The 13,826-nt window shown below is 48.0% G+C and overlaps 1 protein-coding gene across 1 annotated transcript in view; it reads right to left on the bottom strand.

The window, feature by feature from the left end:
* Positions 1–13,826, bottom strand: part of LOC143823882 (interferon-induced, double-stranded RNA-activated protein kinase-like) — an 87,305-nt gene that overhangs the window by 6,901 nt on the left and 66,578 nt on the right. Inside the window, exons 19-23 of the mRNA XM_077310618.1 lie at positions 13,342–13,461; positions 9,296–9,476; positions 6,276–6,410; positions 2,634–2,732; positions 60–122 (exon numbers count right to left, since the gene is read on the bottom strand). Coding sequence (XP_077166733.1) covers positions 60–122; positions 2,634–2,732; positions 6,276–6,410; positions 9,296–9,476; positions 13,342–13,461 — 598 coding nt within the window. The remainder of the gene's footprint in view (positions 1–59; positions 123–2,633; positions 2,733–6,275; positions 6,411–9,295; positions 9,477–13,341; positions 13,462–13,826) is intronic.

Here is a 13,826-nt window from a genome sequence, read left to right as displayed (position 1 = left end):
GAAAAATTATAACAGGGAATAGCAAGAAAGCCCATGAAAGAGTTTTTACTGTACTATACCTCAAATGGAAACTCCTTATTGAATGTTTGTGGAAATATGCATTTTTTAATGTTAGTCCACTCCTGGAAAACAAATCACACAGATTAAGTAGAATTTATGAAAAAGAAGTTGAAAAAGGTTTCAACTGCCTAAACTGAAAATGAATCTTGAGATAAACTGTCTGCCAATTTCCCCATACTAGGCCCAGTGCAAGCCACTCCTTTTTCATAATCTCACAAAGCAGAAGCAAATGTGCATAGGTAATACAATCTCTTTGCATACCTTAATGCCCAAGAAATGGCGTAGGCGGCTATATAACGTACATCAGTTATTTATTTACAGTATTTATAGTCTGCCTTTCTCACTTGAGTATGTACTCAAGCTGGAGTACATAGAATGAGTCAATACAATTAACAAGATGGGGCATTCAATAAACCAGGGGTAGTCAAACTGCGGCCCTCCAGATGTCCATGAACTACAATGCCAGCGAATGCTGGCAGGGGCTTCTGGGAATTGTAGTTCATGGACATCTGGAGGGCCGCAGTTTGACTACCCCTGCAATAAACAATGCAACAGGATTAGGTTTGTTGAACTAACCAGAAGTCTAAATACAAACATAAGCAAAGCATAAGTATGAAAATGACACATTAAATGATGCTATATTCCACAGTAGGATCCTAGTTTCAGCAATCTACACACAGTAGTATATACCACAGTTTCTACTAATTTTTGCAAGTAATTTTGTGAATCATTTAGTACAGTGTAGTTCTATTGCTTAGAGACTGGGCAATAACTGGTCACATCCTTTTCTGTCAGGATGGTTTAAGTAATGAACACTCTTTTTTCAGCGGCCAAGTGAGGGTGCCTTAAATTTAATCAGTATGAAAAGCCTATCAAGGCAAAAGATCTTGAAATCTTTGGGCAATGGATAGCATGCAAGCACCGAGTCATGTCTGACCCTTGGGGTGATGCCCTCTAGCGTTTTCATGGCAGACTCAATACGGGGTGGTTTGCCAGTGCCTTCCCCAGTCATTACCATTTACCCCCCAGCAAGCTGGGTACTCATTTTATCGACCTCAGAAGGATGGAAGGCTGAGTCAACCTTGAGCCAGCTGCTGGGATCGAACTCCCAGCCTCATGGTCAGGGCTTCAGACAGCATGTTGGCTGCCTTACCACCCTGTGCCACAAGAGCCTCTTGGATACCATGGTATGAGCCAGTAAAATGTGCGTTTTATTGTCCTTTTTTCAGTTTCAAGAGTCATCATGAACACAAAGAGCAGTGATGCAAAAGATGTGCCTTGGAGATTGGAATTCAAGAAGAAAAGTTGATTTTATATGACACTTTTATCTACCCGAAGGAGGCTCAAAGCAGCTTACAATCCCCTTCCCTTTCCTCTCCCCACAGCAGACACCCTGTGGGGTAGGTGAGGCTGAGAGAGCCCTGATATTACTGCTCGGTTAGAACAGCTTTATCAGTGCCGTGGCGAGCCCAAGGTCACCCAGCTGGCTGCATGTGGGGGGGCACGGAATTGAACCAGGCTTGCCGGATTAGAAGTCCACACTCCTAACCACTACACCAAGCTATATCATCATATGTTTTATATAACAGTGGGTCATTAACTACAAAAAAATGTGTAGTGTGTGTATGGGGGGGGGGTGTCCAGAGTCTCATTTCTCTAAATGCATATCTAAGTGCATATCCCTAAATGAGAAAACGCTTCCAAGCCACCCCGAAAGCTGAGATTTTATATCCAAACAGCCCAGAATTGGGAATGTGTTATTCATGTCTTAACAGACACAAAGGTCCCAGCACAGAATATGTACTTGTACAGTAAAATATTGGGATGTAAGAACAATGGCAAACACAAACAGAGTTGCCTCTTCACTTGAATCAGACCATGATTTAAGAGAGGGGTACTTTAGTAACAGATGGAATGAGCATCTAATTTGAAGAATTCAGGGTCAGAATTCTATATCACACTCTGGTGCAATTGTGAACACCACTGTTCTATGGGAGGAGCCTCTGTGGTGACCCAAGAGATCTGGAAGGTATCAATACTGGAAGAGCATATACACTTCCTGTGTACACTGATGGCGTCAAAGAAGAAGAAGAAGAGTTGGTTCTTACATGCTGCTTTTCTCTACACAAAGAAGTCTCAAAGCAGCTTACAATCCCCTTCCCTTTCCACTCCCCACAACAGACACCCTGTGTGGGAGGTGAGGCTGAAAGAGCCCTGATATTACTGCTCAGTCAGCACAGTTTTATCAGTGCTGTGGAGAGCCCAAGGTCATCCAGCTGGCTCCTTGTGGGAAGCGCAGAATCAAACCTGGCATGCCAGATTAGAAGTCCGCACTCCTAACCACTACACCACTGTCGGGCAGTTTCCTGTGAATCATCAACAGAACACTTTTCTCCATGAGTAAAAGCACCAGAACAGCAGAGGTACTGGTGCAACTTAACTCCAAGATGTCTCCAGACAAATTTCTCCCACTGCATGTATTTGTGGAGCTCTGTCTTGGAATGCTTTTCCTATGCATTTACCTTAAGTAATACATGCAGGCAAAAATTAAGAAGAGCTTTCTGATAACTTACCTTGCCTTTTTCACTGTATGTTTCGAATATGTAAAGCATTTCAAACAAAATTAATCCTAATGGAAAGATATCGACTTCTTGTCCATATATACTCCCCGCCTGCAGAGAGCAAAAAATGAGTGCATCACATGTACATTTCTATGTCTTAAGAATCTGTTTCAACAGGACATTTTTATAGCGCTTATTCCTATTTTTTAATTATTTTTGTTATATACAAAGTGTTTACAAAAAAGTTGAAGAAAAGAAATGAAAAACCAGCTAGGAAAGCAAATATCTTTAAACCGCTCCGCAGAGGGGTAAGAATAAAGCCCTAAGGGCTGTGTGGGCGGAGAAAGGGCGGGGACAGTCCGGGATAAAAACTCTAGAGGGGCCAATCGGGAGCCGCCAGGCTCCCGATTGGCCCCTTGGTCCTGGACTGACAGCGGAGGAGTCAATTGGGAGCTGCAGGCTCCCGTTTGGCTCCACCGGCCCCTCTCTGCATTTTGAGACAGTTGGGTGGCGTGCAGCGCCTCCCGATTGTTACACTCCTGCCCCTCGCCTCTGCCGCCACTCTGAAGGCACGGGAGCACAATCGAACACTCTCTTGAGGAGACTGCCCTTCTACTCGCTGGTAAGCGCCACTACACCCCCGAGGCCCTGAGTGAGCAAGAAACCCTCATAGGACACACATCCCTGCCGCTCGCCCCCCATGCCGCTCGCCCAACGCGTGCGTAGATCCCCACCCCAAACCCACGGCAGGAGCCCATGGCTGCAGGAGCCGACATGAGGCCCATGGGCCTCCACGGAGCTTCCCCCCCTCTCCCTCCCCCAGACAGACCTGCAGTTATAAAGCTCTGCTGCTCAGGTCTGCATGGGAGACAGGGAGAAGGGCCAGGCAAGCCTGGCTGCCTGCCAACATAGCTGGTGCTGGCAGACACAGAAGCAGTGGGCTGGAAGACAGACAAACAAGCTTGCGATCCCCGGACAGCAAAGCAAACAAGAAGGGGAGGGAGGGGCACGGGAGGAACGATGGGAGACACATAGAAACAGAGGCCTGGAAGACAGGGAGCTGGAAGGGCTGCTTGGAGGGCTGCTCAGACCCCCGAGGCGACAGGGCAAGAGGTGGAGGAATAGACAGAGAGAGACAGCAATACCCAGAATGCACATAGACAGCCAGGCAAACAAGAAAGGACGGGGGACACATAGAAACAGCGGCCTGGAAGGGCTCCTTGGAGGGCTGCTCAGATTGGGGGCAGGGCTGAGACTGCCGAGGCCACAGGGCAGGAGGTGGAGGGATACACACAGAGAGAGACAACAATTGAGACAGAAGGCACACAGACATTGAGGAAAACAAGAGGAATGAGGAGGGGGGGGGAGTCAGGAAGGTGGGAGGGAAAGGAGGAGGAACATAACAGACAGAGAGCCCATGGAATGGGCAGACAGAGGTGGCCACAGGTGGGAACAGACAGACAGGAAACAGAGAACACGCAAGACAGGTGGGTGGGGGGGGGGTGTTAGGAGTCCAGGGAAAGGGGGCAAGGAGGGAGGGAAGGAAGGAGGAACATGGGGGGAGTGGGGCAGAGAACAGGATGGCCAAAATACCCCTGGACAGACAGACAGTGACACCATCGGAAGACAGCTGGATGGCGGGTACAGAGTGAGGTACTATCGGGATGGATGGGTTGATGGGTGTAAGCGCCAAGGACACACAGACAGAGAGCCCATGCAATGGCCAGACTGAGCTCACCACAGGCAGGAACAGTCTGAGACAGAGAACATGAAAGACAGGAGTGGGGGAAGGGAGGAGTGCAGGGGTGGAGGGAGGGTGCAGGGAAGGGAGGAAGGACGGACAAGCGGACGGATGGACAGGGCCCGACAGCCATGGCCACCCCCTCCCTTTACTCTCTCCAACACTGATCCCTCTGCTGCCACCAGAAGCCGAATTCCTGCTTGCGGGAACCATCGCCACTCCTGTGAGTACTTCCACCTGTCTTACACAACACAAACACCTGTGCTCCTACTCTGACCAGAACAGCACTCTACATGATGCTTCTCCCAAGACCCCTGGCCTGAAAATGGCCTTCATACACAACGCCACACTACACCTGCTACAATATCCTGCCCCGAGACAAACCCCCCCACCCCATCAACTATAGCATGATGCCTGACCCATCTTACAGGTCTCTTTTGACCTACTACTTCTCTATGTCGGTTACAAGAACATTTGTGAGACTTTCACATAACATACAGCCTGTGGATCATGCACACCTGTCCTTGCGTTGCTGCCCTACCCCTTGCAAATTACTCCCATTCCCCTCCCCTTCTCCAACCCTCTCCTATTAACCGGTACCTACCAAACCCCATGGGAACACTAACCCATACACTGCCACGCTACACAAGTCACTCTACTCCTGCTTTTTCCCCTTCTGCAGATTGACTCACCTGCACTACTGCTTCACACCTCCTTCTGCTTTGCTGCTACAACCTGCTCCACTGTGGTTTGCGATCCCTCAAGACTGCACCCTTGGGGAGTTTTGATCCCCACCTATCCCCATCCTTTGACAATCCTTCCCTGCCCTGTCCCAAACCATGCTTGCTAACCCAACTACCCTTTTCCCTTGCACCTCTCCATACCTCCTGCCATGGTTTTCCCCAACCGCACCAAACTTGCCTCCTTTATGCACACCCTCCCCCCTCTCACCACAAGCACAATGCCTCATCCTCCCCCCCCCCCACAGCTGCATGCCTGCCTCCCAGCCTTTCCAACTTCTACCCAGCCTCCAGACAATACACAACCTTTCAACACCACCAGTTTAATCCCTCCTTTACAAAACACTACTGCACATTCCCAGCAACTGTATCTTCACTTCCCTGCACCTCTCCCATCCACTCTGCTATATACTAGCTATCTTTCTTAAGAAAGTCCAAGTAATAATTTGTTCGTCATGCTTATTCCTATTGACCTGACAGAAATGAAAGCTGACGTGAGATGCAAGTTTGTCTAAATATCACATTTGTATTGTTTCCCAAATCATTGGAAACTTGTATCAAACCAACAATTTGGCTCCTACCTATCTACAGGACCGCTTATCTGTTTATGCCCTACAGGGGTCTCTGCTTTGCGGGTATGAATCTACTGGGGCATCCACCTGACCTCGATCCGGGCCAGGGCATTTTCTGCCCTGGCCACAACCTGGCGGAATGAGCTCCTGGAAGAGCTAAGGGCCCTGTCAGAGTTGTCAGCTTTCCACAGGGCTTGCAAGATGGAGCTTTTTCGCCAGGCGTATTGTTGAGGGCAGGGCGGGGTCTTGGTGTTACCATCAGAGGATCTCTTAATGAGACTATCTTAGGATCCTCACTCCCAGTGAGAGAGCTACTGACCCACATGCTGAACTGGGGGGGGGGGGGGAATAGGTATTTTACTCACCACCTTGGTTATGTATTAAGAGGTACTTTTAGAGGGGGTTATTGTGTTTTTACTGACTTTTGTAAACCACTGCGAGTCATTTGAGAGCTGCGGTATATGAATGAATGAATGAATGAATGAATGAATGAATGAATGAATGAATGAATGAATGAATGAAAGAAAGAAATTGTGCGGCCATAAGACTCCAACAGGATATATCAATGCATGTACACAAATTAGTTTTTTTTAAAAATTACCTGCTCAGGGGCCATATATGATAATGTCCCTCTGTTTTCTGTTCTTTGAACTGATGGATCATCTACACATGTTGTCACCAATCCAAAATCACTTATCTTTATTTTATCTTCTTTAGATAGTAGTATATTTAGAGGCTATAAAGCAAGAAATTAGGGGGGAAATTTAAAAATTCTATTACCAGTTATACATGGTTACATGTTACAAAGGCTGTGAGCCAGCACAATAGACAGACATAAAACCAGGATATGCACATATATGGTTTATTGCTGGACTCATATATGCACTTCCCTTCACTTCTCCCCTTTTGTATAGGGAACCTAGTTAGAAACTGTCCATGATGAATAACATTAGAAATTAACAATGTACTGCAGATGATATAATTTCCAGCAGTCTCCCAACTCAACCCAAACTTGACAACTCCTAGGCATACCAGGCACCATAGAAGACAAAAAGTCCCATACAACTCAGGGTTTTAGGCTATCATCAAGGGACTTTCAAAATCTCCCAAAGCATGCTTTTAACTATTAAGATCCACAACTTTAAAGGGATGAACCGTCTTAATGAGCCATAAACCTCTAACGCAGTGGTCCCCAACCTTTCCGAGGCTGGGGACCGGCAGGGCATCGGGCCGCGCCCCCGCGGACCGCGCCCCCGCGGGCCATGCCCCCGCGGGCCATGCCCGCGGATCGGGCCGCGCCCGCGGGCCGCGCCCACGGATCGGGCCGCGCCCACGCCGCGCCCGTGGGCCGCGCCCACGCCGCGCCCGCGGATCGGGCCGCACCCGAGCCGCGCCCGCGAGCCGCGCCCGGGCCGCGCCCGCGGGCCGCGCCCGCGGATCGGGCCGAGCAGGCGTTGCCCGCACAGGCGCGGCCCGGCCCTGATTCCCTCTCCCCGCCTCCCGCAGTAAGAAGCTTCCCGGGCCGCAAGCTTGCGGCCTGAGAAGTTTTTTACTGCGGGGGCGGGGCGGGGAGAGGGAGCCGCGGCCCGGTGCCATGGCCTTTGCGGCCCGGCACCGGGCCGCAGCCCGCAGGTTGGGGACCACTGCTCTAATGTATATAGAATCCTTTTCACTAAGGAGGAATCTTTACAAAGGATTTTTTGATGACAAAGGAAAAGGCATAGTATCTGAGGCCGAACCAGAGCAAAGTGATGATGGAAGCATAAATGCAGCGCTTAGGCCACCCAGAGCTCTTCCACTGGGGCAATGAGAGTTGGTGCACATGCTGATCCTGCTGAGGAGGAGGAAGGTGGCGAGATAACACTACCCCCCCATTGCTTTCTGAGGCTTGCCCAAGGAAAATGGATTGCTTTTTGAGTGCCAGACATCATGACAGATTTGTTCTGCCCCCCTCCCACCTTGCCAATAGCAGGGATCCCCTTCTCTGTCTGTGTGTTGTAGAGTTTGGTTGGCCTCCAGGTCCCCCTTGGAGGCTGGTATCCCTTGACTCCTGGTGGTGCTGCGAGAGTCCCCCACCCCTCACATTGTCAGGCATCCCCTCCTTTCCAGGGGAACACAAGTGAGCTCTGTGTAGACTGTTGTGATTTCAGTGGATCTCCAGTTCTCACCTAGAGGCTGGCACCTAAGTATTGCTGGAGTTGCTAGCCACAGCCCTCCCCTGCAGCTCTGGCATGCATCCCTTTTCTCCAGGGGAGGTGATGGGAAATGCTCTCTGTGTGAAGATGAGCTGCTATTCCTTTTTGTTTCCATCACCTCCTGCCTGGAGGGTGGCATCTGCATGCTATACCTGAGAGTGAGAGTTCCCTCCCTACTTTGGAAATGTTCAGGTTTCCACTGTCTCCGTGGCCTACGCTGGGGGGGGGGGGTTGAGGAGGAGGATCCAAAATTTCAGGGTAGCTTACTTCTCTGAGTCCTGCACCCAAGTTTCAAAAAGATGTAACCAGGATGTCCAATTCTAGGGGCTTCCCATCTTACCCCCATTATATCAAATGATGAGAAAACATGGACTTTCTGTTCTAATCACAAATTCTCACCTTTGGAAGTAATGGCCCATTATGTCCTATGATGAAGATCATAATAGAGAGTCTATTTTTTCTCATTGGATATAATAGAGATAGGATGGGGGCACCCTCTTTGGGAGCCCCTAGATTTGGACCCCCTGGTCCAATCTTTTTGAAACTTGGGAGGGCATAAGAAAAGAGGCTCCCGAAGCTACCCTGCAAGCCTCTAATTCAAATCCCCACCCCTCCCAGGCCACAAGAAATACAGAAACAGGATAATTCCCTTTAAAATTGGTAGCCGTGTTGGTCTGAAGTAACACAATAAAATCAGAGTCCAGTAGTACCTTTAAGAGCAACAAAGATTTATTTAATTCCCATTAAAGTTAATTGCGCCATTGACTTTAATGGCCAAACGGCTTCAGAGATGTCTGAAGTGATTCGGCCTTTTAACAGGTGAAATTGGATTCTACCAAACCTGAAACGGTCCGAAGTTTTTTGGGGTGCATATGCCTATTATGGATCAGACATACTTATTAACAGCAAAACCATGAACACTTAAGAGCTGACTGAAAGATTAAATAGAGATAATTCTTTGTTTGTACCCTGCTTTTTACTGCCCAAAGAAGTCCCAAAGTGGCTTACAATTGCCTTCCCTTTCTCTCCCCACAACAGTCACCCTGACCGTTTCTACACTAGGCATAGCGTCCAGATTTGCATTTTTAAAGGGTCAAGTTTTTTGTCCGTTTCTGCACTGAAATGTGCCTTGTCAGGCACAGACCCAAACTGCCCTCATGTTTGCCCCGTGACAAAGGAACCCCCAGAAATCTGGTTTTCAATTCTGAAGTGGGTCTAACAGGATCTAATTTGGGACTGTTCAATACAGAAATGCGCACATTCGGATTTTTTCCATGCCCGCCATTTCGAGTGTTTGGGCATGCCTCTTTCCTTATACCGCCCTCCCCAAAATTAAATTTAGTAATACCCAACAAGAGCCTCTGGAATGGGCAAACGAAACTATAATGAAGAATAACAATTTGTGACCAGATACCTATTTACTTACCTTGAGATCTCTATGAATTAATTTTTCTAAATGAATATATGCCACCCCTTCCACTATTTGCTGGAATTTCATTAAAGAGTCATTCTTGGACTTTTTTGTCCCTCTTTTTTGTTCTATCCATTTAGCCAGTGTACCCTTCTCACAAAATTCCATTTCTATAAAGAGACAGTCACACAGTGATCTGTAAAAATTAAGAACACGGCACAATATTAAAATGGGCAGCATATAATTCCTTAATGTAAAAAAGCAGCAGGTTACAATATACCAGTTTAGCTATAGCAAATTTCACTTGAATTAAGCAGACCATAGGTTATTTGAGTTAAACTCTGAACAGATTAGCCACACTTTTGAATTCTGCCTATACCTAAACTTAAGCCAATGCCAGACAGCTTAGTTTAGCAGAAAAACGCCAGAAGTACAGCAAACATAACCATGCGCACAAACCTGACCTGTTGCCAGGGTTTCACATACACTGCTCTGGCTCCTTCTGATTAAGGCTGTCCAGTATTATTCCAAACAGTCCAGTACTTCTGCAGGCAGCCTCAGGAAATATATGTCCAATATTTTTAGGATTGAGAAGGAACTGAACCTGGGAAGGATAGCCACAAGGCAGAAGCAGCAAAAGGAGGCAAAGTCTGTCATCTGCTGAGACCTGGGCAGGTTGCAAAAGCAGGGCTGCACCTCCCTCCCCACTGTATTTGTGAGTGAATGCAGGTCTCACTGGAGGCTGGGAGCAGCCAGCCACTCTCTTTATTCCAACATACTGACAATGCAGCTACTCCTGCTGCATGCTGAGAAATACGTATCTCTCTCATGCAGCAGCTTCATAACTTGATGCAGCTTCTGTCTGTTGTCTACCAGAGCCATGGAATATTTTTGCTTGAAGAAAAGAATAATAGAATCATAGAATCATAGAGTTGGAAGGGGCCATACAGGCCATCTAGTCCAACCCCCTGCTCAATGCAGGATCAGCCCTAAGCATCCTAAAGCATCCAAGAAAAGTGTGTATCCAACCTTTGCTTGAAGACTGCCAGTGAGGGGGAGCTCACCACCTCCTTAGGCAGCCTATTCCACTGCTGAACTACTCTGACTGTGAATCTAGCCTAAAAGAAATTGAAACAGTCCCACTGCTGTAACCATAAAGGGCTACCTTGGAGCTTTCCAGTGCCTCCGGATGCATGCAATCTACCTGTATGGACAGGTTCCTTCCACGGTGGGAAAAGTTTGGGCAGCAGACTTTTCCAGCAAGAACAGGCCATTGGTTGGGAGAAGGGATCCAACTGCACCCAGCCCGCTGCTGGGGAGGGAGTGGTATGGAAAATGGGACAGCAAAGACTTAGGGGGGTGAGATGGAACAAGAGCAATGGGCTGCAATCCTCAGGAAACAAATTTCTATGAGGAGCCAATTCTAGCCCCTCTTAGCCCCTCTAACCAGTCTCTGGAGAAGGGGTCTTTTATTGTACCATATTTGAGTGGGGGGGGGGAAGGGAGAGAGAAAGACACCTGCATTCAAGTTTGTTTTAAAAATGTGGCATAAGAGCCCTGATAGTCTGATATCTAGATTAGGAATTGTCAGTTTAAGAATTTTTAGAACACCTCACTGGACACCATCTGGGAGTTCTCATTACAATCCCTTGTGGATTTTTCAAAGGCTAAAAGTTTCAAGGAGGTGATTTGGATCAGGGCCAGTGCTTTGAAAGGAGTTTTTGTTTTAAAGAAAAAATCCTCTCCTTTGATTTCCATTCTCCTAATTTTAATCCTTCACCAATATAACCACTAAGTTTAGGATTGACCTTAATAATGTATTTATATGTATATATATATCTTCTTTAACCGCTCTGCGGTTAAAAATAAAAGACTAAGGGCTCCCAGGGAGGAGCCTGTCTGTGATGGGGAAGGCAGAGGATTCGCCTCCTGCCCCCCAACTGACCAGCGGAGAGCCCTCCGCTGCCCCCTCCGCTGCTGCGCCCGCCTCCTCAACCACCCACCTCCCGACGTCGCCTGCCTTCCCCTGCCGCCCACCATTACCAGCCCGCCAGCCACCGAGCCACCTAGCCAGCCACCAACCCTACCCTTTCTCCGTGGCCGATTCCCCGCCTCGTGTGCTATGCCACCCCCCGGCTCCCTCGCCCGCCCCATACTGCCTCACCTCCGCCAAGGCTCCCCACCACGCCTGGCCCCCCAACCACCGCCCATCCCCGCTGTCTTCCACCACCCTGTGCCGCCTTCCCCGCCCCCTATTCTAACCCCCCAGCATCCTTTCCACTTCCTCCTCTCCGCCCACCCCCAACAAGCCGCCGTGCCGCCGCCACGCTCTGCGCCCCTTCTGCCCTCCGGCTGCTTCGCCTCGCCGACTTCGCCCGCTGTCCCTGCACCCGCTGCCACCACCCCGCCCCACAGACGACTCCCCCCAAACACCAGCGCACCAGCGCACCGCCGCCCACACCCCCCTCTCCCCACTCCGACATCCCTGACGCTGCCCGGAACACGCCCCGCCCACCCGCCCACCGCTACAGCCCGAGCACGCTACCAGCACACACCACGGTTACTCCTCTGCAATCCATCCACGGCGCCCCACCCCATTACCACCCCCATTACTACCTGCCATACCCACCCGCCTTCTTTAACCCCCCCCAAAACTGCCGCTTGTCTCTGCACAACCAGCCACCCAGCCACCCACCCGCCCATTGCTACTGCACCCTCCCCCTCCTCTGGCCCCCCACCTTTTCCTCCATCTCCCCCCTCCCCTTCCTTCCTCCCACCATTCCATTGCCCCTCCCTTCCTTCCTACCTCCTTCGTCCCTTCCTTACTCTTCTTTTCTCACTCTTCCTCCCTCTCTTTCTCTCTTCATCCCTTTCTTCCTTTCTCTCTTTCTCCATTCCTCTATTTCTCCCTTACTTCTACCCCTCCCCTCACCCACATTCCTAGCGTCCGCTGTATTTGACTACAGCGGGCTTAATGTCTAGTGTGTGTGTGTGTATATATATATATATATGTATGTATGTATGTATGTATGTGTGTGTGTGTGTGTGTGTGTATGTATGTATGTATATGTATATATATATATATGTATGTATGTATGTGTGTGTGTGTGTGTGTGTGTATGGATGTACTTAAAATAATGTATTTTATTGTATGTTGGGAGTCACCCTGAGCATACAACATTAAATCTATATGAAAAATGAATAATTTCTAGACCAAAAAGTACAATTCTGCTGATGAAATACTGGGTTAGGAAAGCCTAAGATTAAGAAAAGGGCTATATCCAAATTATGTGCACACACAAAGTTGTTCATCCCTCATTCACTGCAGTAGTGTACACTATGCTCATGAATGAGGAGCACGTGTATAATAGGAGGCAGCCCCACTAATTTGAAAATTCACCAGCCATCTCTATACAGGTCACCCTGTGAGATAGGTGAGGCTGAGAGCTTTGAAAGGAATGCTTTGTGAGAACAGCTCTATCAGGACTGTGATTAGTCCAAGGTCACCCAGCTAGCTGCATGTGAAGGAATGGGGAATCAACCCTGGTTTGCTAGATCAGAAGCTGCCGCTCTTAACCCCTTCAGTAATCTCTGGTACGACTCTTCACCGTCCTTAAAACATTATAACATCCCCAATTTAGAATGAGTTGTGTCAGTTGAAGAATGAATACATCACAATGACAATTTCCCAACTTTGGTCTCTCTCCTCTGGGGGACTATATACTATTTCATGTCTAAACTAATTCTATAATTCCCCTACCTTTCCAGGTGATGCTTAACAGCTTACCATTTGTTGGGCTATTGAGAGGAAAGGTTTTTATGAACTCCCCCGTATTACAGTTACTGGTAGACATGAGATCATAAAGTTTTCGACTAACAGGAAAAAGTAAGGCCCCATTACAAATCATGGGGGAGGGAAATCCCATTTTCTCCCTTCTCACAGTCAGAATTTTATGAACAATGTCTTACCACCTGCCATGGATGGAGATTGCTGTTGCCTCAGAATACTTTTCAACATTGGCAAAGAAGAGAGGTCAAAGATCATTATGCCACCGATTTACCTTTTCTCATCCATGGTGTCTTTCCCAATCCAGCAATCATAATACCGGACAATGTTTATATGATCAAGTTTTGCTAAAGCTTCCACTTCACGTTCTGCCGCTGGTAGTTCTTTTTCTTCACTGGTTGAGAAAAAAAAAGACTTATTACAAACTTTCAAAATGGCTAACCTAAAATTGTAACAGGTATTCTAAAATCTATTTGTAGGATTAGATACAAATCAAATCAAAGTCAAATCCAATCACAGCCATAGACCTGCACAGGTCTTAACTAGAATTAGATATACTAAAAAAAATATTTAGATAATTGTAAAAAAAAATTAAAATCAATATTTAACCAAACCAATATTTTTAGTTACACAGGATTGAACTGGTGTCATCTGACAGGGAGGCCGATTCTGTTCAAGGGGGTGGCAGGTTACAGTGCATGAGCAATAGGGTTGTGAGTGTCCTGCATAGTGCAGCGGGTTGGACTAGATGGGCCAGGA

The sequence above is a fragment of the Paroedura picta genome, chromosome 1 (assembly GCF_049243985.1).
Source record: "Paroedura picta isolate Pp20150507F chromosome 1, Ppicta_v3.0, whole genome shotgun sequence".
In the NCBI taxonomy this organism is placed as follows: domain Eukaryota; kingdom Metazoa; phylum Chordata; class Lepidosauria; order Squamata; family Gekkonidae; genus Paroedura; species Paroedura picta.
This window is presented reverse-complemented; position numbering and strand designations above follow the sequence as displayed.